At 54.2% G+C, this 27,869-nt stretch overlaps 1 protein-coding gene and 1 long non-coding RNA gene across 7 annotated transcripts in view; one reads left to right on the forward strand and one right to left on the reverse strand.

Moving 5' to 3' along the window:
• LOC109574577 (uncharacterized) lies at positions 1-14,444 on the forward strand. 4 transcript variants are annotated; one of them, XR_011562020.1, is made up of 6 exons: positions 1-7,721; positions 8,126-8,193; positions 8,692-8,931; positions 11,206-11,441; positions 11,674-12,255; positions 12,995-14,444. It is a non-coding gene; the product is annotated as an uncharacterized lncRNA (long non-coding RNA). The 4 variants fall into 4 exon arrangements; XR_011562019.1 differs by having other exon boundaries at positions 1-303; positions 574-7,721; positions 11,674-14,444; XR_011562021.1 differs by having other exon boundaries at positions 8,082-8,193; positions 11,674-14,444.
• NT5M (5',3'-nucleotidase, mitochondrial) overlaps positions 10,155-27,869 on the reverse strand; it is a 25,695-nt gene continuing 7,980 nt past the window's right edge. Inside the window, exons 3-6 of one of the 3 annotated variants that reach the window (XR_011562016.1) lie at positions 27,574-27,634; positions 26,290-26,404; positions 24,249-24,353; positions 23,243-23,368 (exon numbers count right to left, since the gene is read on the reverse strand). Coding sequence is in view for 2 of the 3 variants with exons in the window: in XM_019981043.2 (XP_019836602.1) it covers positions 23,226-23,368; positions 26,290-26,404; positions 27,574-27,634 (319 nt within the window). In the remaining variant the exon portion in view is untranslated. Of the gene's footprint in view, positions 10,297-22,757; positions 23,369-24,248; positions 24,354-26,289; positions 26,405-27,573; positions 27,635-27,869 lie in introns of those variants that run through there. The other 2 variants (XM_070773229.1, XM_019981043.2) reach the window with 2 other exon arrangements.

The following is a 27,869-nucleotide window of genomic DNA, read 5'->3' on the forward strand; positions in this document are numbered from 1 at the left end:
ATGCTTATTCGTGGTTCGCCGCCCCAGCTGCGACCTTCCCCGTCTCTCTGTTTACACTGGGCCCTGGAAGGGCCTGCCTACTGCTTGGCTGATGTCAACAGCGACCTTCCAGGAAGGCCTGGAAACCAGGCATCTATGGATAGCTTACCCCGGCCCTTTCCTGCTCCCCAGTACCCTGCCTCCTCCAGCTAGGAAGTAGCTATTTGGGGCAGGGAAATGAGATGGCAGGACTGTCCCTCTGAGATCAACTCAGCGCTCTGTGGCTCCCTGGATAATGGTCCTGTGTGTCCAGCCCATCCTCCGGTGAGTTTCAGGCAGAAGGAGGGAAGGGGGGAGAGGATGGGTCGTGGTGGTTAGTTATCCTGGTATGAGGCCGGACTGGCCCAGTGGGGGACAGACACCGACAGGAGACCAAGTCCACAGAGGGAGTCACTCCTGGACGTGGTGAGCTCCCCGTCAGAGAAGGTATGCAAGCAGAGACGGATGTGAGTGTGGGGATGGAAGTGGACTGTTACTGTTTTCAAATGAGTCTCCTCACAGCTCTGATTCCTCTCCCTGCCCACCACCCACCAGGCCTGGGAGCTGCCCTGCTCACAGCCAAGCTCCAGGAAGGAACCAGAGATGAAGGGAGTCCTCTGGACACTGTGGAGCCTGGAGCCAGCGGCCACGAGACCAGTGTGAGCTGAGGTTTCTGTCTTGCAGGGTCCTGGCTAGTAACCCGAGCAAGTACTAAATTGTGCGGCATTTCTTTTGAAGATTGTGGCTCAGCAATGAGAGAGAAGGGAGATGGAGCACTTTAGAGTTTCCCGGCAGTGCTCATAGTGGGTGAGAACATTTGGACCATCCAGGAAGAGAAGGACACATAGGTGCTGCCACAGGATGGGGGATGTGCCCTCTTGGGGCTCTTTGCAAGGCTGGTGTGGGCTCCCCGGTGATGGCAGGGGTGTAGGAGGGTGAAGGAGACTCATTAGGAAATGCAAGTTGAGCTGTAACTGGGAGGCTTGGAGAGCCAGAGCATATGGAGACTTGAGCACCTGGATCCAGCTGTGCCTGAAGCTGCTGAGGTCCATCCTTGTTCTCTCCTATGAGGTGGGGCAGTAAATCCCTTTTTGAGAGGATTGTTTGTTTGTACTAAGTCACTTGAGTTGTGTCTGACTCTGTGACCCTATGGACTGTAGCCCACCAGGTTCCTCTGTCCATGGCATTTCCCAGGCAAGAAACACTGGAGCAGGTTACCGGTTCCTCCCCCAGGGGATCTTCCCAACCCAGGGCCCAAACCCGCATCTCTTCCATCTCCTGCACTGCCAGGCAGGTTTGTTACCACCATCACCACCTGGGGATCTCCAGCGTTTACTTTTGCTTAAGTTCACGTGAGGTCATATTCCATCATCACAACTAGAAAATAATGGGGTTTGCAGTAAAAACGAGCGAATGCAGCAGATTTCATGTCTTTATTAAAGCCTGGCAAAGACCAAGGATTCCCACGTTCCTCTCTGCAGCCTCAAAAACAGCCCTTCCTCCACCACCCAAGGGAAGAAGCTAACAGAAATGAGAAGGGGCGGACAGACTACAGTTTGTGCCAAATGCTCTGCAGCTAGCTGGCCCCACCCGGAATAGGTCTCCAGTCCCAGCTGCCCTCAGAGTCTGTGCTTCCTGTTTTCACGGCCAGTTTCTGCACGGACGTTACCAACCAACATTTAAAAACGGCTCCTCAGATGGTCTAAAACACGCAACGCTTGTTCTTTTAATGACAACGAGAGTTGAATGAGTCCTGAACTCCACGCTGGGCATCAGGCCAAATGCTTTAACCTCCAGTATCTCATTCAGTCGCCAAGCCAGGGGAGGCGGTTTCTATTATTAGCCCAGTGTTACAGGTGACCAGACCCAAGCCCCAGGGTTCGTCACTTTCCCAAAGTTACCAGCTTCTGGAGTGATTCAGCACCACCACTGTCGCGTTTCACTCAGTTCCTTGGTCCTGAAACATCCTTGCACATTCTTCTCTCTCGCTGCCTCGTGGTCTGGCCCTGGCAAAGGGCTCGACATCAAAACACAATGTCCTCTCCCTGTTCTTGGCCACCATCACCCTCACCACCCAAACCTCATTGTCCTGAGAAAGCCCTGTTGGGATTCTTGGGAAGCCAAGTGTCCAGCACCCGGCTGGGCACTTCCCGGGCACCTGTGCACATCTAATCGTGTTTTCTGTGTCAGAAGAGCAGGCTGTGCTCGTCAGAAGCCTGGTAGGACTCTGGCCACAGGGTTGTTTGTGATTTCAGGGCTGGGCAAGGAAAGTGCTAGGCGAGGGTTTTGGTTCCAAGTGGCCTCCTGCCGAGCAGTGAATCAAGCATCGGGTCAGAACTCACCCCGCCCCACGCTTTCCTGTTTGTTTTCCCCAAACTTGTTTACTTTGCCTCTACAGAAAGCCAGAGAGTATACATGGCTACCAGTGGGCGCTGGGGGCAGATTGTTCTCGTCCTTCCAGAGACAGAGCAAGCCGGGCTAGTCCCTTTCTGCAGCGCATCGAGCCGAAAGCTAAGAATTCGTTACTTCTCAGGCCTGGGAGGTGATGTCAGTCAAAGCACCAGCAGCCCTGAGCCAGGCATCTGCCATGAGGTCTTGTCCACTCCCAGCAAAGTCCCATCAGGGCTGCCTCGGTGTTAGGAAGTCCTGGCGCCTTGCTCGTGCCAGCAGGAGGACCAAGGCTTCTCCTTGAGCCCAATTAAATGTCAGCAGGATCAATCTTCTTTTCTAATTATGTTTTTGTGTCATATCCCCTGGAGGAGGGCATGGCAACCCACTCCAGTACTCTTGCTTGGAGAATCCCCATGGACAGAGGAGCTGGTGGGCTACAGTCCATGGGGTCCCAAAGAGTTGGGCATGACTGAGCAACTGAGCACAAGCACAATCGCTGTGTGCCAAGCACTGCTTAAGGTGATTAGACTGTACATCAGTTTCACTGGACTGTACATCAGACACATTAGACCGTATATGGTCTGTATGGTATAGTCTAATGTTAGACTGCACATCAGTTATCGGGACTCCCATGGTGATTAGACGGTACATCAAGTACATTAGACTGTACATCAGTTACATTGGACTGTACATCAGACACATTAGACCGTATATGGTCTGTATGGTACAGTCTAATGTTAGACTGCACATCAGTTATTGGGACTCCCATGGTGATTAGACAGTACATCAATTACATTAGACTGTACATCAGGCACATTGGACTGTACATCAGTCACATTGGACTGTACATCAGTCACATTAGATCATATATCAGTCACATTGGATTGTACATCAGTCACATTGGACTGTACCTCAGTCACATTGGACTGTACATCAGTTACTGGGATTCCCATGGTGATTAGACTGTACATCAGTTACGTTAGACTGTACATCACTTAACGGAGCTCCCACAGATGGAGATGGAGCAAACAACCCACCAGGTGGCATGGCCTGAGTTTTGCCAGGCCCGTGCATGTGTTGGGGTCCCTTGTGCTCTCCATAAACTGGGGTCCTGGGCTGTGGCTGCATCCAGGTTCACTTTTCTTTCTTTAGCCAACTTCGGCGATGGTGTGGGGCACCAGTCCTGTGTCTCACCTGCACATGGCCATCTGTCTGTTTTCACAGGCTGAGGTGAGCCAGGCCTTTAGCACGGAATCTCAGGCAGAGGAGAACCATGCGCACACAGACTTGGGTTTTGGAAGGTGCCCTCTGGCTGTGGGTGGAGGATTCAGGTATGACCTCATCCTCAGGACTGGGGGTGGGGATGGCCATGGGGCGTCTTTGCCATGTTAGGGAGGCAATTGACATCAGCCCCTCCTCAAGGTCACTGAGGTGGAGAATGGAGGAGGACGTGGCCTGAGAGGCAGGCAGCGAGTTTTGCTTTGGACACGTGGAATCTGAGAAGTGGAGACGTGGGTGAGGGGGCAACTGGCCAAAGCTGACCTCCAGAGAGATGAGGGAGGGAGCAGGAGCCCTGCACCTCCTGAGCAGAGCTGTAGGAGTCAGACCTCTGGGCTCGGGTCTGCAGCCCAGCCCGAAGCCCCAGAGCCTCTGGGAGGCGAGCTCATGGGGCCTTGTGGACGGGGAGGCCTGTGCTTCCTGACCGTGCACCTGAGAGAACCCTTCCTGGGCCCAGTGCCACCGCTCGCAGAAACGAAGAGGGACTCGGTCTCCACAGGACATGCCCAACCAGGCACCAGGAGCCCAGCAGCTGTGTTCATAGCAGCTCCACATGGGGACACTGCCCACAGCAGCCACTAGGGTGGGAAGAAGACTGTGCCTCTCTACCGCTTGGGCCTGGGGAAGAGAATGGAGAGAGAACCAGAACATCCAGACCTGCAGAGTCAGAGGTCAGAGGGTGGTGCCCCTGGGAGACGGATGATGTCTGTATAGGGGTGCTGGTGGCATGAGGACACCCCCTGTCCATGTCCAACTCTGCGAGAACAGATCTGAGACGAGCCCCAACCCTAACCTCAGGCCTCCACCCCTTCTGCCCAGGTCACCTCTGTGCAGCCCAACTAGTCTGACAGGCTTCTACACATCCCATATGGGGCACTCCTGGCCCCACCCAGAGGGGAGGGGGTGTAGGTCTCTGCATAAGGGACTGTGAGACCCCCATGCTCCCCGTAGCCCCAGAAGTGCAGGAGCCTGCTTCGTGCTTGCCCTCAGAAATGTTTGTCACGCTTCACCCATGTCAGGCTAAGCGATGGGAAGAGCAGGAGCCCTGAGTTTCTAGGAGACCGAGGCTCTGGGGCAGGAACTGTGACCTGGACCACACCTCTGTCCTCAGGCTCCAGCATGTCCCCTCCATGTAGCCCTGACTCTCACTGGACAGGGCAGGAGGAGGAGGAACTAGCTGCCCATCACATTCGAGCTGCCGCACAAGCCTTGGGGCACTCTGGGTCCCTTCTGGGGCCAGTTTCCTCGTCCGTCCGATGACGCACCTTTCTAAGGGCTATGTGGTAATTCACACTGGCCCCTTGGCTGTTTTCTAGAACAAGCCAGGCTCGCTGCCTCGCTGCCTCAGGGCTTTCGCACTTGCTATCCCCCTTCCTGGAATGTCATTCCCCCAGATAGGTGGCACCCCTACTCTGTGCTCAAATGCATCTTTGCTCAAATGCCACCTTTTCTGGGAAATCTGCAGAGTTCCTGGCGAGGAAACTCATCCCTTGTGGGTGGCAAATTGCAAGGCAGGAAGTACAGTGAAATTCCACACTTGTACAAAGCATTTCTAAGCCTGACTGTGTAAGTTTGCAAGGGCATAGAACACAGTCTGGAAGAACATACACTAAGCCATGTTAACTGTAGTTCCTCTTGGAAGTGAGGCTGGGAATTTTCTAGATACGTTTGGGTCCTTTTGTAGTATTTGAGTGTTTTTAAGAAGATTGGTCCCTTGTCACTTTTTTAACTTAGAAATTAAAATCAGGAGTGTGCTCCTGTGGGTCATGGAATTTGCAATCCGATCCTCACGAAAGCCCCGCTGAAGTGGAAGTTGCATCTGTCACCCATTTTCCAGATGATGGAACTGAGATTCAGAGGACCCTGAAGTCACAAGGTGCAGGGCTGGCATCCACCAGGTCTGGATTCTTAGCCACGCCACTTCCTTTCCTCAGAAAGGAAGACAAGGGCCATCTGACTCTGCTTTTTAGCACCAGAAGCCGTTCTTCCAATGAAACTCTGGCTGGAAGCCCAGTTTGTAAAATGGGTAGCAGAGGGGCTGCTCTGGTGCAGATGTGAGGCTGAGAGGCTCTTGAACCTCTGCCCCTACGGCACCCCAGCACCCAGGGGATCTGAGGACCCTAGCCTGAAAGTTGCCCAGCGAGGTGACTCGGAAGGCCAGGGTTCTAGCAATACTGCTTCTGCTGAAAGGGACAAAGACAGAAATGTGTTATGGGTCATGTAAACAGGTGAGGAGTCATCTTGCTTTAAATCAGATTGCCCTCAATTATCCTGAACCGTGGCCCCCTTGGAGAGTTTTTGTGTGGAAGACTCACTTAGCCTACTTTGGTTTCAAAAACCAAACAACCCTAGACCCTGGAATAAATGCAAGCCCTCACTCTCCCAGCCCTCATTAGAACAGGCCCCAGTCTCCCCTGTGTCCTTTGCTGCTGGGCCTCCAGAAGTGCCGGCACAGGGCAGGGGACCAGTGATTTTTGTCGAATGAACGAATGACTGAATGAGCGAGCCAATGAACGAACCAATGAATGAACGGACAGACCAGGCCTTGATTGGTCGACCTTCTTGCATACTGACATCAACACAGAGCCTTCAGCCACACTGGCTTTGAGATTTGAGGAACAAATCAAGATGAAGAGTAGTACTGGACTTGGGGCTTCCCTGGTGGCTCAGTGGTAAAGAATCCACCTGCCAACGCAGGAGCCGTGGGTTCAATCCCTGGTCCAGGAAGATCCCACATGCTATGGAGCAACTAAGCCCATGCACACGCGGGCACAACTACTGAGCCCAGGAGCCACAACTACTGAGCTCACATTCTGCAACTACCGAGCCCATGTCCTGCAACTACCAAAGCCTGTGAGCCCTAGAGCCTGTGCTCTGCAACAAGAGCAGCCACAGAAATGAGAAGCCCTAGAGAACAGTCCATGCAGCAACAAAGACCCAGCACAGCCCAAAATAAATAAAACAAATAAATAAAATTTAAAAAAAGAAAAAGAAACATGGAGGCATGCGGGAGACAGGAGAACAGCAGACTTTGCTGCTGTAGGCGAGGGCCACCGTGTACGCTAAAATCAGTGGGAGAATGTTTAAGGAGGAGCAAGATCTGCATGGTCGCAAGTTATTTCTCCCCAAATATTTATTAGTTACAGAGGAGAAAACAATAATTCTATAATAGAGAGACCTGGAGACACCAGGGTCACTAGTGGACAAGGTTGGGATCCCCAGCAATGGCATGAAGTGTCATGTCCCTCCTGACGTTTTTTGCCATTTTTCCGATAATACACAGCCCCCATCCAACCTTTAGAAAGCATCAGACAAACCCAAGTTGAGCAACGTTTCACACAACACCTGGAGAGTGCTCTTTGAAAAGTAAAGTTCATGGGAGAGAAGGAAAGACTGAGGAGGCTTTCCAGGTTGGAAGAGACGGAGGAGACGTGCAGCCAAGGCCACCGAGATGGGGCAGAACAAATACACAGGGAGCTCAGTGGACCTGGTGCTTAACTGGCTTAAGACAACAAAAGCGTCTCCACTCAGTTCTGGAGATCAGAGCCCAACATGAGGGCAGATCTGTGCTCTTGCCAGAGCCCACCGCAGCCCTGGGTCGGGGGGAGGATCTATTTCCTGCCTTTTGCCAGCATTCCTTGACTCTTGGCCCCTCCTTCATCCTCAGAGCCCTCTGACCTCTGCTTCTGTCCTCACCTCTCCAGCCACCCTGCCTCTGTTACAGGGCCTTTGTGACAGCACTGGGCCCACCTGGATTGCCAGGCTACTCACCGCATCCCAAGGTCCTCATCTCGGTCACACCTGCAAAGTCCCCTTTGCCAGGTTCAATCACATATTCTTGGTCCCAGAAACTCTGACCGGCTCACGCTGGGGTCAGGAAGCCTGCCTCCCAGGGCACAGATGGGGAACCCAAGGCCTGCTCAGCCCTGGTCGTGGAATGACCCCCAGGAGAGCTGCGTACACTCTTCACGTGGCAGACATGCGCCTGGAGATGCACAGACAGCTCTTCAGCCTCGCTGGACCCTGTGAGTCAGGTGAATGAGCCCATTCTACAGACGAGGAGACTGAGTCTTGGCAAGTGGGTTTGCACAAAGTCTGGCAGGGGGTCAGGGTGGAGCTGAGTCAGTGTCCCTGCACTTTCCTGACAGTGTATCTGAATTACTCAACTCTGTGCCCTCTGCACACAGGCCCCCTGGTCCCCAGAGGATCCTAGTTTCCCTGGCATGGTTACTTCCCTTCACACCTGCAGAGATGGGTGGGGGAGGGCAGGTGGGTGTGTCCTGCACTTGGGCATTTTCCACCAGAACCCAAGCCTGGCAGGTCTCAGTAACGGCCTTCTACCGGGGGGAGCGGACTCAGGTCTGCATGTCTTGCTTCTTCTCTCCTTCCCCAAGATGCATTTGGCAACAGCACCTGAGCCCCATCATCTTTCTTCCAGCCCCCTACCTCAGCACAGCAAGTCCCTGCAGATGGACGCCAAAGATCAGCAGACAAGTGTGGCATGAGGTGAGCTCTGAGCCAGCTGGACGCGAAACCTCCCCTGACACGGCCAGAGTTACATCACTGGGATGGGCAGGTGCTCCCCACCAGCCCAGTCCAGGAGGGGCTGGGGACATTGCCTCAGTCGTGGCTCCTTCCACCTGTCTGCTCCTCCAGCGGCCCCTCCACTTCCCTCCTGCCTGTGAGGTTCCCTGGAAAATTCTGTGTGAAGAGGCAGTCCCGAGGGGGGAGGGTGTACACCATCCAGTCTCTACCCAGTCATGCCCCTGGAAGGGGTAGTAAGCAGCCCAGAGAGGGGACAGCATTGTCCAAGGTCACTGAGAAGCGGGCTGTCCCTTGAAGACCCAAGAGGGGACACCCTGCCTGGTCATCCTCTGGTCTGACTCCGGGGAGCTGCGGGAGTGTCTTCCTGGGAGAACCCCAGTTGGGGGAGGGCCAGACGGGCGTCTAGTGTCTTCAGGGGCCCCCACCCTTCTCCTGCATTGCCCTGTTTTGTCTTTCCAGAACCCAGGACTCCTGGTTCCCAATCCACACCCCCCACCATGCTGGAGAAATGTCCAGAACATAACAAACACCCCAGTCCTGCTGCCTCAGCTGTCATACAGGTAGAGGGGTGACCCAGCCACATCCACCTGGCCTCCAGCGTTGAACCTTCCGGCATCTCTGAGTGACTTGGACACAGTGGTTACCAGGCTCCTTTCCACAGCCTCGAGGGTCCTTAGCACAAGCAGGAGCAGGAGGCAGGTGGGAGGATGAGAAGTCTATGAAGGCTGTCCCGTCCCTGTCTGTCATGTCCATTTCAGCTTCGCCACAACCCCAGGAGGGGCTCTGCCCCTTTTCTGGACAGGAGGCTGAGGCCTCCAAATCCCACACCATTCATGGACGTGTGCTAGGGGCTCCCTCTCACCCTGGGCCTCCCAGGGACGACATCTGGGGTGACAGCCAGAGTGTTCAGGGCTAGGAGGGGGAGATGGGCTCCGAGCCCATTGGGTGCTCAGGTCTGAGCCAATTCACCCCTCCTGGACCCTCAGCCCCTTTGTCTATAAAACGAGGAGGATGGTGCCCACTGCCCAGGTCATCAAGAGGGTCAGTCCCAGACACAGGCCACGCCAGACGCTCTACAGCCCCAGCCTGAGTTGTGGTCTCATCTGGGGTCATGCCCTCTGGAAGACCATGGGCCTGACACGGGCTGGCCTGACAGAGCCAGGCCCAGCCACTGGAGGTGGCCACTCTCCTCAGGTAGCTGGCCTTAAAGCCCCACACTCATCTGGGACCATGGCCGGGGTCTGGCAGGAGACAAAGCTCACGCGCACCAGGTAATTGGTGGGGTGGGGTACGATGTGGTCTGAGCACTGTCAGAGGAAACCAGCGCCCAGGGCTGGCAGAGTGGAGGCTGTCGCCACCCCAAGGTTGCAGGGCAAGGAGGGGGGCAGATCCTGGAGCCCGGAAAGAGCCGTCAGACCCTGGTCTGACAAGGGGCTCCCATGCTCCTTCCTCCTGCTGGTCTGACCCACAGGCAGCCGGAGCATGGTGGTGGAGGGTGGTCATCTGAGCAGGCAGGGGGCAGGGCAGGGGCAGAGCCTGGACTGCAGGGGTGAGTGGGGGTGGCATCTGCCCTCACCCCTCCTGGCTCTGGGGGTCCTTTAACTTCCCTGCCCGCGGAGCAGGTGGCTTCTCCCCGCAGTCAGCATGCTGGCTGACCTTCTCCTCTGCCCACCCACCTCCCCCCTACACTGGAGTGTGCGATGGTAACTGAGAGGCAGCAGCAGGCACATTGCCCTCTGGATGCAGAGAGTGGGAGGAGGCAGTGGTGGGTGTGCTGACGAAGGCTCTTACCAGCCACTCAGCGGCAGGCGGAGCAGGTAGGGGGCTGCAGACAACCCCCAGGCCGCCCTGTACACCTGATGCTGTGTGTGGACACAGGAAGTCCATTTTTCCAGGCATATTTTTAGAACCTCGGTTTAATGGTCTGTTTCTATTCTGGCCACTCGGGCCACTTCCCCAGCTGCTTCAGATACATCGTCAAAGGTGGGCAGACCAGCTAGACCTGGTCGTCAGTCGCTCTCAAGCCGGTGTGTCAGGGAGCTCAACTTGGTGCTCTGTGACAACCTAGAGGGGTGGGATGGGGTGGGAGGTGGGAGGGAGGTTCAAGAGGGAGGGGACACATGTATACTCACGGCTGATTCATGCTGTAGTACAGCAGAAAACAACACAACATTGCAAAGCAATTATCCTCCAATTAAAAAGAGAAGCCCATGTGTTCCATGTTGGTGCATCAAGGATGGGGCTTGCTCCTGACTTTGGTCTCCTTCACTGTGTCCAGCCCCAGCCCAGGGCACAGACCAGAGGCTCTCCAGTCTCGGTGGCCCCATGGGCTGAGCATTGGGCCACCCTCAGAGGCAGGGATGTTGACTGTGGTTTTGCCGGGCACCTGTGACCACGGCAAGGAGCCACTGCCAGTCTCTGGGCCTTTCCACGATGCCCCCAGCCCCACGGTCACACCAGAGCTGATCTTAGTCTGTGTCCCCAAGAGCCGCCCACCCCCAGGGCCACCATGGACAGCTGTATGGGTTGTGCACTGCCCGAAGCATCCTGCCCTCCCCACTCCCCACACCACAAACCCCCCGACAACAAGGGCCCCAGCCAGTGCCCTTGGCCCCTCTGACCCCTGATCTGGGCACTCTGTCTGGCAGACACTTGCTGAGACTTCAGCCACCATCCACACCGAGAACACTTTCCCTGCTTCCTTCCCAGATACACAGCTCTTAACAGACTCATCTTCTGTCTCCCAAGGCTCAGACTTAAGTGAGAGCCCAAGGTTCCCCAGGGAGGACCTGAGTCAAGATTAAGACCCAGGACCTCAAGGCCCTGCTCCTCCTCCAGAAACAAGCTCTGCTGGCCTCTGGGACGGGTGGCCAGGAAGCGAAGGGCACCCTGGACGGGGCAGTGATCTCACACAGGTTGCCTGACCCTCAGCCTCAGTGTCCGCATCTGTAAAATGGAAGCTCTTGTTCACAGATGTTCAGTGCAGTGCTAGTCACAATATCCAAAAAATGGAAGCAACACACGTGTCCATCAGCAGGTGATGGACAAACAAAACATGGTCCATGCGACAATGGGATGTTACTCAGCCACAGAAGGAATGAAGCACAGACCATGCTGCAAAGTGGATGAGACTGGATTATGCTCACGAAGAAGCCAGTCACTGCAGGCCACACGTGTACAATCCCATCTACGTGAAGTGTCCAGAACAGGTAAGTGTGCTTCCAGACAGGGGCCAGAAGACGGGTGGTGAAGAGGAACTGGTTCCCTTGAGGGTGGTGAACATGATCTAAAATTGATCATGCTGATGACTGTGCAACTCTATGAATGGACCAAAAGCTGTCGATCTGCACACTTTAAATGGGTGAATTCTATGGTTTGTGAACTATTTCTTTATAAAGCTGTCACAAAGCGGAAATGCTAATAATAATATCTGTCTCTCAGCGTTTCCAGGAAGATGAAATGAGGCGATCTGGTCACGGTCTTGGCACAGAGCCTGGCGAACAGCAAGCACCTGATCAGCGTGCCTGCACCCTCACTGCTCAGCGCAGGTCAGTGGGCAGCGGCATCAGGGCCTCGCGGGAAATGCAGAGTCTTGGGCCTCCCTGGGCTGCATCAGCAGCTACGTTTCAGTGGCTAAACAGGTGAGTCCCGGTCAGGTTCAAGTTTGAAAAGCATGGACAGCAGCAATAATTCTACTGCTGCTAGGGCAGGAATCTCAAATGTGAGAGCCCACCAGAAACCCCTGGAGGGCTAGGTCCACCACCAGAGTTTCTGGTTCTAGGGTCTGCGGCTAAGCCTGAAAAGAAAAGTGAAAGTCGCTCGGGCGTGTCTGACTCTTTGCAACCCCATAGACTGTACAGCCCATGGAATTCTCCAGGCCAGAACACTGGACTGGGTAGCCTTTCCCTTCTCCAGGGGCTCTTCCCAACCCAGGGATCGAACGCAGGTCTCTCCCACATTGCAGGTGGATTCTTTACCAGCTGAGTGATCAGGGAAGCGTGAGCATTCCTTACACCTTCCCAGGTAACGCTGCTGCTGCTGCTCCAGGGGCCCCACCTGACAACTGCTGCTCTGGGGTCTGAGACGGGCCCCACCTGCCCCAGGAAGGGGAGGCTGAGCACCCGAGGCCTTGGGCACCAGTGGTCTCAGCCCAGCTACCCATGGAGGTGGGACCTTCACCGTTTCCCACACGGGGCCCCACTCCCCACCAGCTGCCTGGAGTCCCAGCTGGGCTTTCTGCATGCAGCCAGAAGGGAGACACTTGGGTGCTGCCCAGAGGGAGCCCTGTCTGCAGGACTTTCTCCTTCTCGGGGAGGGGGAGAGCTGAGTGCAATGCCCCTAGTGCTGGGACGCAACCAGGGCCTCACACTGCAGGGTCCAGTCCTGCCCAGGTCTGGGCCCTGGGCAGAGGTGGAGAGGCAGTTCCCCCCACGTGCAGCCCCTCTGGGTTCCAGACATTAAAGGGAGTTGGGGAGGCAGGGGCCCTGGGACAGAGTGAGCCAGAGTGGGCCAAGCTGGGCCTGACACCTCTGGGCTCCACCTGCCCAGCAGCTCAATGACCCTCAAGCCGCCTCTCCAGCCCACCCATTAACAGCTCCCACCTGGAGCTGCTCTCTTGCCTGGATTGTTGGGAGTTTTTCCTCTTTATAGAACAATTTATATTAAGTAGACTCTAAATAGAGCTCTTTAGGATGGGGTTCGGTTTAAGCCGCCCTAAGTTTAATGGGCTGTGGGGGAGGGGTCTGTGCTAATTGCCTCTCAGGCCACTCTGTGGCCAGGGTCATTATTCTTGCAGCCGTCCATGACTGGTTTCTCCAGGCCTGACCACTTGCTCCCAGTGGCCCGACCCTGCCTTTTTCTGGAAGGTCAACGTCTCTGAGCTCAGATCCCCGCTGGTCCCTGCAGGCCTCTCTCAGGCCACAACACTCTGGGGGGGAGCTGCTGGCTTCCTGGAAGGCAAAGCGGACATAATGAAAAGGGAGGTGCCCGGGGCTGGGAGGCGGAACACAGGTGGGAGGATGGAGTCTTCTGTGTAAATAAATAGAAACCAGGCTTTGGGATAGAGACACACTCATTCATGCAGCCCCTGTGGGTGCTTCAGAAAAGACACCTCTTTCTCCCTAGTGCAGCTTGGTAGGAACACTCAGGCTGATCTTAGCTCCCCCTGTTCCACTGGCCGAGCAAGTCTTGCAGTGTGCAACCTGAATGACTGCTCAAGGAGGCCTGTGGGCACTCTGCCTCTCCTCCTGGCAGTGCTGGGGCCCATTAGGGACCATGAACTCATCAAGTGCTCTCGCTGACTGTGTGCTGGGGAGACAGTGAGAACAGCTTGTGCATTTCAGACCCACTCTGTTGACGGAAGCGGACAAGAAAATCATCACTTGAGAAACAAGATGACGGTGTGATGCCAGAGGAAAACAATAGGAGTGGAAGCAAGGCAGGCCAAGGGCGCGCCAAGGGCACCGTCAGCAGTGCTGTGGTTTCATCCTCTGCAGCCAGGACGACAGTGCTCTCCTGGGCTCCAAGGACAGTCACTATTACACTGCCTCTCAGAGCCCCCAGGGCTGCCCCTCGGTGAGACTCGTGGCTCGAAGAGAGGAAGAGACCCCCAGCTGCTCCCTCCCTCGCTTGCTCTCTGATGGATCCTCCCACGGAGGCCAGAGGCCCAGGAAGGGTCCATGTCCAGGACTACAGCAGTGGATCGGGTGGATGCTAAATCTAGGGGGATAAACACTGTTACCCTCATTTTGGAAATGAAGAAACAAAACAAAAAAGACACGAAGGCTCACAGTGACATAAGCACTGGTCTCGCTGGACCCTGGTGGCCATGCCCACTGCTCCCGCAGCACGTCCTGTGGGTTGTCTGTCTGGCCGAACTCAGATCAGGCGCAGGAGCCTGGCAGCCAGGGGCTCAGGGAAGCACACTTCCGTCTTCCCCGTGGGAAAGTCCCCTGACCTGGGAAGGATGCTCAGAAGTGCCAGTCAGCCAGAGTGGCTGGTGTTGGCCCCGCGGAGGGAGGCCTGGGCTGTCTGGGCCACAGCGAGGGAGCAGGATCAGTGCTTGCAGAACTGGAACCCAGGTCTCGACCCTGCCTCCCTCCACCCCTGCAGGGAATAGTTCTTGAATCACCCAGGTGGAGTGGGAAGCCACTCACCCAAACATCTCTTTTTCACAAGGCAGAAACCAAGGCACAGATGGGAAGGGGCAAGGGGGTGAGGGGTGAAGCGGGCTGGGGGGCAAAGCATAGGGTGGCCGTTCGGTGAGACAGAATGCAGGTGTTATCCTGCTTTCTGAACAAAACAGCTGGCACCCGGCTTTTACATTTTTAATTTTTGTGTGCCTTTTAAAATGTTTTCGTCAGCCATCCCCACGGCTGTAAAAATAGAGCTGCACAGACGCAGACGAGGCTAAGCCGGGAGCCAGCCTGAATATTCAGCTGGAGGGCACAGTGCTGAGGAAAGCAGTGAAACCTGATGAATTAAGCAGTGTCCCCAAGCTGGGCTGGCTGCCCGTTTCCACTTCCTATGGCCTGGGAGCCAGGGCAGGGGAACCCCTGATGGAAAGGAAATACACTTGGTTTCTGGGTTCCAAGCTGAGTAAGCTTGCCTCCTCCAGGAAGCCCTCCAAGTTTTCAAGAAGTTGCTTCACCTCTCAGGAGAGCCTGAAAGACCTATTTTCTTATTGTCAGTGTTTGGCTCCTGAAAGTACACCCCTTGCCATCTGGAAGGCATCCCCTGGTGGGGGCTGCTCTCCCCCTCCCAGGAGTTCGGGGTTAAAGCAGGAACACAGATCCTTCAGCCTTACCTAATCCTTGACAGCTTGGTTGCTTGATCTGAACACCTATTTATCCTCCTGGCAGATTTCCCCAGGCACTGACCCGGACCAGCACCAGGCACTGATGAGGCTGAGGAAGGCGGCCGGTTACCCAGGAGACGTGTACAGTCACCCAGGAGAGCCGGGTGCGGGGGTCACTGGTACAGCAGGACCTTGGGCTAGCGGTCCGAGGACAGCAACAAGCTGAGGTTAGGGCAGGTGGAGGCCATCTGTGCTCACCTGTCTCCTGCCCCACCCGCTCCCGACCCTGTCTACACTCGCAGCCACCCAGGCCTTCTTCTTTCAGCCCTCCTGCTCTGGGTCTTCAGGCTTCCCTGGTGGCACTAGTGGTAAAGAACCCACTCCAATGTAGGAGCCATAATGAGACCCAGGTTCCATCCCTAGCTGGGGTAGATCCCCTGGAGGAGGGCCTGGCAACCCACTCCAGTATTCTTCCACGGAGAGAGGAGTCTGGCGGGCTATACTCCATAGGGTCGCAGAGTCAGACACGATTGAGCAATGAACGCATACACAACTTAAAAAAACGAAATACAACCCAAGCCACATCATCTGGCCCCTGGCTGATGGCTTCTGGTCGCTCTGTTGCCTTGGAGGCTCCTTGCGGGGACAGAGCTCCATCTTCCACCCGGAGTCACATAGGAGAGGCTGGACCCCCGAGGTGAGAGCAGTTGCCCACCGGCGGAAGGACCACGGGTGACTCAGGACTTATTTGTGAAACGACAGTGTTAGACTAGAGACAGGATCTCTGGAGAGTCCGTCTTTTCACTCTGAAGGTCCTGTCCTGAACTGCGGGTGTGCCAGAAGGGCCTGGGCAATCAATCCAGGGCCTCTTGGCCCCAGGGGAGTCTTTGCCTACCCCCATCCACCCCCAAGCCTGGCTCTTGGAGTCCCTCGTTTCCAGTTCTAGAAAGAATCCCAATGTGTGAGTCAGGGGTTCTTAAAGTTTTCTAGGTCACAAACTTCTTAGAGGGTCAGCTGAGACAGCCAGCTCTCTCCCCAGAGGGACTGGAGCAGCGTCAGAGCAGCTCTCATGGTGGTTCATGCTCCCCCTGGGGCTTCGCAATTCCTGGCTGTGTGGGCTGCTGATGGGTCCAGGTCCTGACCCTGGCCCTGCTGTGATCCCCTAGACCTGTGTGCAACTCAGGCTTCCCATCTGCAAAGCGGGTGTTGGGAGTGGCTCACGGAAAGCTCAGGGGCTGCTTGGCGGAGGTTGGCAAGTCTGGACTCACAGGCAAGCCCTGCTCCCTCCACCCCTGATGCCGCCTTCCCCCTCCCTCTGTCCTCTCTTACTGGCCCCACTGCCCTGGCTATGGTTTCTGCACAAGAGACTGCGATCTCATCGGTCTGCTGAGCTCAGCCACAGGTTTCTCTCCCTTTACTAAGGAGATGGTTTATTGTCTCCAGAATAACTAGCTCCTGCTGTGGTCCACACCTGGGCTATAAAAGAATTTCCAGAATGAGAGTGTGGGGGGTTGTGTATATGCTCAGTTGTGTCCGACTCACTGCGACCCCATGCACTGTAGCCCATCAGGCATTCTGCAGGCAAGAACACTGGAATGGATTGCCATTCCCTTCTCCAGGGAATCTTCCTGACCCAGGGATCGAACCTGTGTCTACTATCAGCAGGCAGATTCTTTACCACTGAGCCACCTGGAAGACCAGGTGGGAGGCGCTGTTAGAATAGCCGGCCGGCTTAAAGGAGAGCCGAACCCTTCCACAGGCTAGCAGCCAATTTTTATAGCCTCAAGACGGAGTAAATTCCTGCTGGAAGGGTGGCATTACGTGATTATTAGGAGGCTATAGGGTGGGTCCCTTGGACTGCAAGGAGATCCAACCAGTCAATCCTAAAGGAAATCAGTCCTGAATACTCATTGGAAGGACTGAAGTTGAAGCTGAAGGTCCAATACTTTGTCCAACTGATGCCAAGAACTGACTCATTGGAAAAGTCCCTGAAGCTGGGAAAGACTGAAGGCAGGAAGAGAAGGGGAAGGCAGAGGATGAGATGGTTGGATGACATCACCGACATGAGTTTGAGCAAGCTCCAGGAGCTGGTGACCGACAGGGAAGCCTGGTGTGCTGCAGTCCATGGGGTTGCAAACAGTTGGACCATGGGGTTGCAAACAGTTGGACACAACTGAGTGAACTGAATTAATAGGGTGGGTAATAGTGGGTATTTTACCTAATATGGGGTCAGGGAACTGGCCGGTTTAGGTCCGGAGGCTCATGGCAACAGTTGCTATGAGGCTTGGAACTGAGGTTTTTGCCAGAGGTTTTTGTCATGTGACCTTATAACAACAGGGCTCCACAGCTTCAGCCTTCCTTTCCCAAAGTTTTGTTTTTATGACCAGTCCATTCACGTACATTTGAAAACAATGCAATGTCTCTTTGGACTCCTTGTGTACGTATATCCCTAGTCGTGCCTCTCTGACCTGTCAGTTTGAAAAGTACTAAAATCTATCCCTAACTGAAACCGACCATTTCTCTTTATAGTTCTGTGAGTGTTTATTTTAAACATATCGAAACTATGCTGTTAGGGGAACGACATTCCATAACCTTTATTTTGCTGGCAGATTGCTTCTTGCAGCCTTGAATGAATGAGTCCAACTTTGTCCCTTTTAAAGTATTCTTCCTTTGGTTTCTGTTTTGTCTGATTCTGATGTACACTCATCTATTTCCTTTGGTTAGGACTTTTTTAAGAATGTATTTTCCCTTCTGCTATGAAACTGTTCTGGGTCGTTGTCATTTATACATGTTTCTTGAAGACAGGATTTTGTTTTTTATCTCTGGAGTTCTTTTCCTGAATAGGCATATTTAACCCATTGGTAAAGAACCCACCTGCATGCAGGAGACAATAATGAAACGTGGGTTCGAACCCTGAGTCGGGAAGATCCCCTGGAGAAACAAATGGCAACCCCCTCCAGTATTCTTGCCTGGAAAATTCTATGGACAGAGGAGCCTGGAAGGCTCCAGTCCCTGGGGTTGCAAAGAGTCAGACACAACTGAGTGTACTCAACACACATATACATTTATCGCAATTGCTGAAATATTTGATCTATTCCTGGAGTCACTTTTGTTTTCTATTTTCTGTGCTTTGTTTTTCACGCATTCCTAGTATTGTTGGATTTATTTCATTTTTCCCATTTCAGTGTTTCCAATAGTTTATAAGTTATATACTCTATTTTATGGAGATTTCCCTAAACACTTTCACTCACATACTTAACCTTACGGTACCAGTACTGTACTCATTTTGAATCTGCACCTCGACAAGAGCTTTGGCATGCTTTCCTCTGTCCCATAAACTACCTCTTTTTCATAACATCTATAATTTTAGTCCCAAATTGTTACTAATCCTTAAGCAGCCAACACGTTCTTAGACTTAGCAAATTTTTATCATTCTTGACTCATCATTGTTTCTTATATTCCATTTCCTGGATTAGTTTTTCTTCTTGCCAGAGAACATCAATTAGTAGTATTCTCAAAAAGGAATTGTTTTTGATGCCATATGATCTGAGACCTCCCATGTCATCAGGAAGTGTTTTTAGTCTTACATTCAGCTGGGTATAGAACTCTGAGTATGCAATTATTTTCCCTCAGGATTTGGAGATAATTACTACCTTTTTTTCTTGTTTCTAGTATTTGTTACATTCTCTTGCAAGTTGTCTCGTTTCTGTTTGTTAATATTTAGGCTCTAATAAAACATCAACCCCTGTCCAGTGGTAAATTCATCCTGCCTGGCCCTTGTGGCCTCTTTCAATCTGAGTTCCGGGACATTCTCAGCTTTGGGAAGTTCCCTCCTGCATCTTTGTCTCCTCTTGGACCAAAAAAATGAACTCTGTCCTCTGCAGCTACACCTTCGTCCCTCGTCCTTTCATGCTGCGAGTCCTCGGCTTAATCACCCAACGCATCTACTTGCTCTTCAGCTGCGTCCACTAACCCATCCAGCCCATTTATCAAGTTTCTTTGATGACCAGATTTAATTTTCCAAACACTCTAGTTGGCCTTTTTGAGGGCACAGTGTAAGGCTAAGGCTCTCTGCCTAAGGCTATTGAGTATTCCTGCTCCAAGTTCTTGTTTTCATCATACTAACCCCATTCCTTTGGTATCGTTCCCTTGTTCAGGTGTCCGACGACTGTTGGTACCTGAGGTTCACCCCAGCCACACAGCCCTCACACATGTGCAAGAGCAGAGTCACCCCTAAACATACCCAATGTGCTGGGCTGGGGGCTCCCCACCCCTCTGGGGCCCTGCCCATCCCTTCAGGCTGGCTCCCACACTCAACCCCCCAAACACAGATGCCTGTCTTTTCTGCTTGGCCCAGGTGTGTGGGAGTTGGGGGTGATGAGGAAGAGGGCTCAGCTCACCTGGTGGCTCCCACCGAGGTGCCCTAAATAGGTGTCCTGGGGAAGCTGGGCCCCTCGAGCCCCAGACCCCTCCAACGAGGCTCCCTCCTTCGCTCAGGCCACACTGCTGCCCACATTTAAGGTGTTCCCCCAGTCTCAGGTTCACCTCCTGGAGGGGAAAGTTGTCCTGCATGGCTGGGGCCTGGGACCATGGCAGGGGGTGGTGCTCCAGTGTGAGTCATCCACCCTTGGGGCTCCTCTCTCCCATCCCGGCCCAAGCAGCAGTTGTGGGTGGTAGGAAGGGCATGGCCTTTGGCATTTGGGCTCCACATTCTCACTTTCAGATTTCACAAAATTAAAATGAACTTATCTTACTCAACCTCGTGGTTAAGATGGACAACTTGGTTTGTGCCCAGCCCTCCCCCTGCTCCCAACTCTTTCCACTTGCTTAGCAGGTACTCCCACCCCCCAGGGTCCGAGTTCAGGCAGTCAGTGCTGAGGAGGTCTGAGGACAGAGCCAAGGCCCGGGAGCCCTTGTTTAAGTATGAGGTCAGAGGCTCCGATGCCACCAGGGTCCAGGACGTCTGGGTCATGGGGGCAGGGAAGAACCCTCAGCTCCAATCAGAGGAGTCATGCCCCCCACTTGGTCCCTGGGTGCCTCACCCTGGCAAGAATATGTCCACCTGTAAACGCATATGAAGGCTCCTGTCTGCACCTCTGGTTCGTATGGAGCCTGTAAAGGAGGGAAGCCAGGAGGTGAGGCTGCTACTGCAGAGGCCTCCAGAACAGGGAGGGACACTTCCCACCTGGACCTCAGTCTACCTCCTGGTCTGTCCCTGGGGTCCAAGCCCTCTGCTTTCAGGTGCCATCGACTCAGCAGCCGGGGTCCTCTCTGTGCATGGCCTAGGCCCTGCCCACAGTTTTCAGAACCAGGATGATGGGTCCAGGCAGGTCTGATCTGAGTGCCTGGCTCCCACCGGCCTGAGGTGAGAGCAGCCAGCGCTGGTTCTCTGGCGCCATCCGGTGTCCATATGTGTGAATTGCAGCTGCCGCACCGGAGGACACCACCTGCAAACTCTCCTTTGCGAAGGAGGGTCGGGTAGGGAGGCAGCCTCATCGGCAGCGACCCTTTGGCCCCACGTCTCTCACAATAAGAACCTTTATCACTTCCAGTCTCTTTAGGCCCCAACCTGTGGGTCCAAGCCAGCACTTCAGAATCAAATCAATGATTTTTTTTTTTTAATTTCACCAAAATTGCCAACAAGGCCAAGGTGTTGGCTGGGGAGGTGATTGGTTCCCGTTTTTATGAACTTCTATCCTTAAGCATTTCTATCATTCGTCCCAGCGTGGCCCAGTCTTTTGAGGCAAGCAGTTGTGTGAACCTGCAGGCCTGCACCCTCCCCTCTGAGGCCCGGCCCCTGGGACAGGGCAGCTCTGGACAAAAGCCTACAAATGTAGCTGCTGGGGCCTCTCGTTCCCTCAGGCACAGTGCTGGGGAGACAGCAACCTGATTCCCCACAAGGTCAGGGGGTGGCTGTGTGCAGGAAACCCTCTAAATGGAAAATGGACATGAGACACAGGAGTGATACACCCCAGGAACTGGGGGGCACAGGGCATCTGGGGGTGAGGGGCATCTGGGGGTGCTGGGAGTCTGGGGGTGTGGGGCATCTGGGGGTGCAGGGCGTCTGGTGGGGCTCAGGCACAGGCCAAGGTGCCCGAGACCTGCACACATGCCTGATGCAGAAGCAGAGTGATGATGTCTCAGCCACTCGGAGGTCGTAAGCATGATGGGTGTCTGAGGCTTGTGGCTGAGACAGGATTCCTGCTGGCCAGGCAGGCTGGACACTGTCCTGAGCTCAGTGGACACCCAGGGTCCAAGCTTGTCCACGGTGGCCAGGGGGATGGGTGGCAGCTGCTGCTCCAGGAGCCCAGAAGTGGGCTTAGGAGTCCTTCCTTCTCTTCCTTCCCCGAGGTTGCCTGTGCCCCCAGTAATCACTGGCACCCCATCACCACATGCACACGCACACGCGCACACACAACTGTGTCCATTTCAATAGGTTGTGCTGCCACCAGGTGGCCAAGTCAGGACCAGTGCCCCGGGTTCCTGTCAGAGCCTTCCAAGTTCACTGTTCCGGATGCCAGGGAGCTGGCCACAAGGGCTCCAGCCACTGGGGCTCTGGTCACCACACCTTCCCCCACCTTGTGTCACTAAGCACATCCATTTCCTCCACCGAGCAGCAATACTGTGGAATAAATGTCCCTGTTTTCTGCAACTCTTTCTCATGGGGGCTGACCAACCCTGGAAGAGGCTCAGAGACATGTGGTTTGGCCCAGGTCCCAGCAAGTTGATGGCAAACCAGGCCCTACCCTCCTGGCTCCCACGTCCCGGCCCCTTCCACAGCCTCTCCTCTGCGGCCTCTGGGGGGCTGAGCTTGCCCCAGCCCTGCTCGCTGGGTGGCCTGGGCTCACCTGGAACCTCTCTGAGCCCTGGACTCCTGGGCTGGTTGTGGGCAAGACCAAAAGTATAAACACACTAAAACTCAGCCATGCAGGCTCATGTTCATTTTTCACTATCTGTCGTTGTTCAGTCACTCAGTCATGTCCGACTCCTCATGACCTCATGGACTGTAGCACACCAGGCTTCCCTGTCCCTCTCTACCTCCCAGAGTTTGCCCAAACTCATGTCCATTGAGTCAGTGATGCCATCCAACCATCTCATCCTCTGTTGACCTCTGGTATGCCTCTTACACTCCCCCAACCCCACGTAAAGTGTTGCAAGCCACGGGAAGCGTTATGAGGCCACAGGATGCGGAAACACTGGGGTGGGTCCCAACTGGGGAAACTGACCCAGAAAGTGGAGAAACACCCTGAGTCTTTCTGCCCAAACCTGGAGCTTCTGCTCCTCCCAGGGGCTCTACATCTTGAGCCCAGAATATCTACATTTTCAAGGGGTCAGTCTCCACTCTCCATGGAGCTGAGGCATTTTGAGATCACGTGATGGAGCCCCAGCACCCTCCTCGTCAGGACCCACCTGCCGCTTTCCTCTCCTTCCTCCTGGCCAACTTAGGCCCAGAGCCCGAGGGGCAAGCAGGGGGTTCCTGGAGGGCAGCTGTGGGGAAGACAGCAGGAGTGGATGAGAAAGCGCAGGCAGGGGTGGCTGCCTAGGGGGCTGCTTCCCACTCGGGGACATCATGGCCGCCAGCATGGCCGCCGCCACCAGGTCAGGGTCTGTCATCCCTGACTCCGTGCAGCCCACGGCGAGGCAAACTTGCCAAGCTGTGCCTCCCAGCGCCTCTCACCTCTTAGCTCCCAGCTGGACACCCACGGACCAGACGCAGAGGACCTTGGGGTGGGGACTAAGAACAGCATTTATTGTTCACGCCTCCAGCTAACACCCAAGGCTTGTGAACCCCCAGGTTGGAGTGGGGGCCGAGCCCTCCAGCCAGTCAGAGGCCGGGCTGTGAGGTCCCCTGCACGGACCCAGCATGACCTGGAACTCTCACTGTGTTGCTGGATCCAGGCGGGTCCCTGGGGGAGACCCCACTGGGTGTCAGGCAGGCGGCAGGGGCTGAGGTTCAGAGGGGCCACTCGACCATCTGCTCCTGCATCGTCCTCAGACCAGGTAGCTGCCGGCAGGGAGGGGGCTTCCCTGAGGGAGGGGAGGACTGCCCCACCGAACAATGCCCCAGCTCCTCCCAGACCAGAGGCCTGAGGTTGGCCTGGGCACCTGGAGTCCTGTCCAGGCCCCTGGGCCCGCCCTGCACTGAGGTCCGTGGAGAGCCCGGCCAGGCACGTACAGGGCCAGGGCTCAGCCCAGCTCAGTGGGGCCGCTTGCTGTCCAGAATCGCCCTCCAGTCATCTGCCCACGAGTGCAGCCTGCGGCTGGGGGGCTGCAGCTGCGTGTGGCGGTTGTGACAGGCTGTGAACAGGACGTGCTCCCAGCTGGGATTCGGCTCGGCCCCTGGGGGAGAGAGCAGCACCTCAGGCCCGTGGCAGGAGCCCCAGGGGGGTCACAGCAGCCCACTGGATGAGGACCCCCTTGCAGCCCTGGATCCCATTGCAGGTGCTCATTGGAGGCTGACCCTCGAGATGTCTGCCTGACCTGCCCCCGTGCCTGGGCATCCTGCCCCCATGCCCAGGCCAGCTTTGTCACCAGCTGTTGACCGTGGGCCCCGCAAGTCCCTCAAGCTTCAAGTTCCTCGTGTGGATTCCACTTTCTGGATGCTGATGGGGGTAGAGATGAGGATGTTTCCCCAGCCAGTTCCAAAATTAATCAGGGAAGGAATGTTTCAGATTTTCCCACTGAGGTGTACAAGAGAATACGATTTAACCCCGAAACTGCTGACGACCACCAGCAGGGGAGCATCTGCCAGAGCATGCAGGCAGAACCAGGAGATAAAGAAGCCGAATCTGGTGGATGCTGTCTGAGATCCTAGATTCAGCCACACCTGAAGCCCTCCCAGGAAGAAGAAATGTAAAAAGGCAAAATGGTTGTCTGAGGAGACCTTACAAATAGCTGAGAAAAGAAGAGAAGCAAAAGGTAAAGGAGAAAAGGAAAGATATACCCATCTGAATGCAGAGTTTCAAAGAATAGCACAGAGAGATAAGAAAGACTTCCTAAGTGCCAAGAAATGCCAAGAAATAGAGGAAAACAATAGAATGGGAAAGACTAGAGATCTCTTCAAAAAAATGTGAGATACCAAGAGAATGTTTCATGCAAAGATGGGCTCGATAAAGCACAGAAGCAGAAGATACTAAGAAGAGGAGGCAAGAATACACAGAAGAACTATGCAAAAAAAGATCTTAATGACCCAGATAACCACGATGGTGTGATCACTCACCTAGAGCCAGACATCCTGGAGTGTGAAGTCAAGTGGGCCTTAGGAAGCATCACTACGAACAAAGCTGGTGGAGGTGATGAAATTCCAGCTGAGCCATTTCAAATCCTAAAAGATGATGCTATGAAAGTGCTTCACTCAATATGCCAGCAAATTTCGAAAACTTAGCAATGCCCACAGGACTGGAAAAAGTCAGTTTTCATTCCAATCCCAAAGAATGTTCAAACTACCATACAATTGCACTCATCTCACATGTTAGCAAAGCAATGCTCAAAATTCTCCAAGCCAGGTTTCAACAGTACATGAATTGTGAACTTCCAGATGTTCAAGCTGGATTTAGAAAAGGCAGAGGGACCAGAGACCAAATTGCCAACATCCCTTTGATCACAGAAAAAGCAAGAAAATTCCAGAAAAACATCTACTTCTGTTTCATTGACTACGCTAAAGCATTTGACTGTGTGGATCACAACAAACTGTGGTAAATTCTTAAAGAGATGAGAATACCAGATTGTCTTACCTGCCTCCTGAGAAATTTGTATGCAGGTCAAGAAGCAACAGTTAGAACGGGACATGGAACAACGACTGGTTCCAAATTGAGAAAGGAGTATGTCAAGGCTGTATATTGTCATCCTGCTTATTTAACTTATATGCAGAGTACATCATGTGAAATGCCAGGCTGGATGAAGCACAGGCTGGAATCAAGATTGCTGGGAGAAATATCAATAACCTCAGATATGCAGATGACAGCACCCTTATGGCAGAAATCAAAGAGGAACTAAAGAGTCTTTTGATAAAAGTGAAAGAGGAGAGTGAAAAAGCTGGCTTAAAATTCAACATTCAGAAAACAAAGATCATGGCATCCGGTCCCATCACTTAATGGCAAATGGATGGGGAAACAATGGAAACAGTGACAGACTATTTTCTTGGGTTCCAAAATCACAGCAGATGGTGGCTGAGGCCATGAAATTAAAAGATGCTTGCTCCTTGAAGAAAAGCTATGACAAACCTAGATGCATATTAAAAAGCAGAGACATTATTTTACCAACAAAGGTCAGTCTAGTCAAAGCTATGGTTTTTCCAGGAATCACGTATGGACGTGAGAGTTGAACCATAAAGAAAGTTGAGCACCAAAGAATTGATTCTTTTGAACTGTGGTGCTGGAGAAGACTCTTGAGAGTCCCTTGGACTACAAGGAGATTCAACCAGTCAATCCCAAAAGAAATCCGTCCCGAATGTTTATTGGAAGGACTGATGCTGAAGCTGAAACTCTAATACGTTGGTCACCTGATGTGAAGAACTGACTCATTGGAAAAGACCCTGATGCTGGGAAAGATTGAGGGCAGGAGGAAACGGGGACAATAGAGGAAGTGGTTGGATGGCATCACCGACTTGATGGACATGAGTTTGAGCAAGCTCTGGGAGTTGGTGATGGACAGGGAAGCCTGGCGTGCTGCAGTCCATGGGGTTGCAAAGAGTTGGGTACTACTGAGCTACTGGATTCAACTGAACTGAACTGAAGCCCTCCCACGTTAGCTTTTCAGTTTGGTGAACCAATCATTCCCCCTCGCCTTAATAAGCAAACTCAAGGTTTGTTTATTTTGGGGGGAGGGGGACACCCATAAGCAAAAGGGAAAAATACAGCTCCAAACCACCTTCAACTACAGAAATTAGGTTTTGCTTTCCTGGTTTACATATTAGATTCAGTCCAAATTACTTTTGAGGAAAAAAGAAAGGATTCTGTTGCTAAAAATAAATGTTTGGCAGCCAGAGTCTGGCCCTCATTTAACAGGAAGGCAAGGCTTCAAGGTGTATGGTGACGCGATCAAGGCTGCCCCAGTGCATTACCCCGGGGCTGGACCACTCTCCCTGACTCCCTGGGGGTGCGTGTGTGGAAGAAGCTTGTCTCCCTGAAAGGGAGGAGGCTCAGCTCAAGGTTCAAGGCTGGACAGGATGCCTCACACAGATCTGGTGACTATGGGGCTGGGGGATGGGCACTCGGGTTGGGGCCCCCATGCCTGCCCCTCCCCTACTTCAGGCCACTTGCCTGTGATGTCCACCCGGTCGTCTATGAGGAGGTCAGCGGAGACCACGGTCTTGTCTCTGGTCAGCACAATCTGCTCCAGGAAGTCAGGGCCAAAGTGCTTCTCCACCCAGGCATACTGGAACGAGAGCGGGCCAAGAAGTGGGGGGGGCGCTATGAGGCCAGGGCACCACCAGGGAGACTACCCACGTGCAGGGGAACACAGAGCCGTCCCAGTCCACAGCTACGAAGCGGCAGTACCGCGGCTCTGACCAAACACCCCAACCCAGCTCAGGTCCCCCATGCACCCTGCAAGGCTCAAGCTCAAGGAAAAGGGATGCAACCCTTAGGTGCGTCGTCCCTTCCAGAAGCCCTGACCAGCCTGCCTTCCAGCCCTACCTGAGCTTTGGTCTGGAGGCCACATGAGAACTGGACCCACAGCGGGAGTGGGTGTGCAGTGCCAGAGCCAGGGGTACAGGCGTGTCTGGGGGCTCCGCCAACACCCTGCTCCAAGTGACCTTCCCCAGCAGATGGGGAATCTGCACAAATGGCCCACTTCTCTTAAAGCCCCTCCATGGTCACAAAGTAACATGAACATCCCAGAATAACTGGGTGCTGTTAGGTTCACTAAATGGGTTCACAAGGCTGTCTCCTTGCCAAGCTGGGTGAGTACAAGCTGACATCTGGGCCATCCAGGACTTGGACACTCCAGGCCTGGCTTTGCTTAAAAACCCTTCAGAGGCCTTGGGGTGCCTGTTGCTTGAAGCCCAAACCAATGGTTCTGTAAAGGCCCTGCCTTTCAGCCTCTCCCTCCCCTTCCTGCTTCTGCCCCTGCGCCTCCCCCAGGTCTCTTGGCCTTTGCTCAGCTGTCCCACCACTCACAACTGGTCCTCCCAGTTCCTCCCTTCCCCAGAGAGCCAGCCTGGGCTTCTGGACTTCCTCCCTGCTGGAGCACAGAGCCGGGGACACCTGTCTCTTTTCCTGCCGCGCTGTCCTCAGCTCCCAAGAGCAGAGAGAGGCATTTTTCAGCCCCAGATGCCCAGTGTTGTAGCAGGGGCCTGGTAACTGTTTCCTGAGTGACAAATGTATTTACTTTTTTATCGCTAAAGTAATGGCTAATCAAAGAGATTTTGAAAAATCAAGAAAAGTCAGAGAAACATCTATAGTTGACAGAATTTCCTTCCTTCTTTTTTTTAACGTTTGGGAGGAGGCCCCGGCCCAGACCCCCAGGTGGGCTGGATGGGAGGGTCCCAACCCTTCCCCAGGACGCAGGCAAGGTGAGCAGAGGCCCCGCAGCAGGTGTCTCACCTTCTCGAAGGGACAGTACTTGTACATCTTGATGGGGCTCGTGCAAATGAAGACGTCAGTGCTGGGGAGAGAGCGGGCTGGTGAGGCTGTGTGCCCACAGCCCCCCTGCCTGGGCCTGCACCTGCCCCCACCCCATCGCCACCGCCCCGGCCACCACGTGGGACACCAGCCCGGGGCCTGCAAACCACACGGCAGCCCCCGTTGCAGCAGCCACACAGAGGTTTGGGACCACCACCCAGACGTGACAGGAACTACTGGGGAAGGTGAGCAGCATCCAGCCAGGGAGGCTTTACAGG

This window comes from Bos indicus, chromosome 19 (genome assembly GCF_029378745.1).
Source record: "Bos indicus isolate NIAB-ARS_2022 breed Sahiwal x Tharparkar chromosome 19, NIAB-ARS_B.indTharparkar_mat_pri_1.0, whole genome shotgun sequence".
Lineage (NCBI taxonomy): Eukaryota > Metazoa > Chordata > Mammalia > Artiodactyla > Bovidae > Bos > Bos indicus.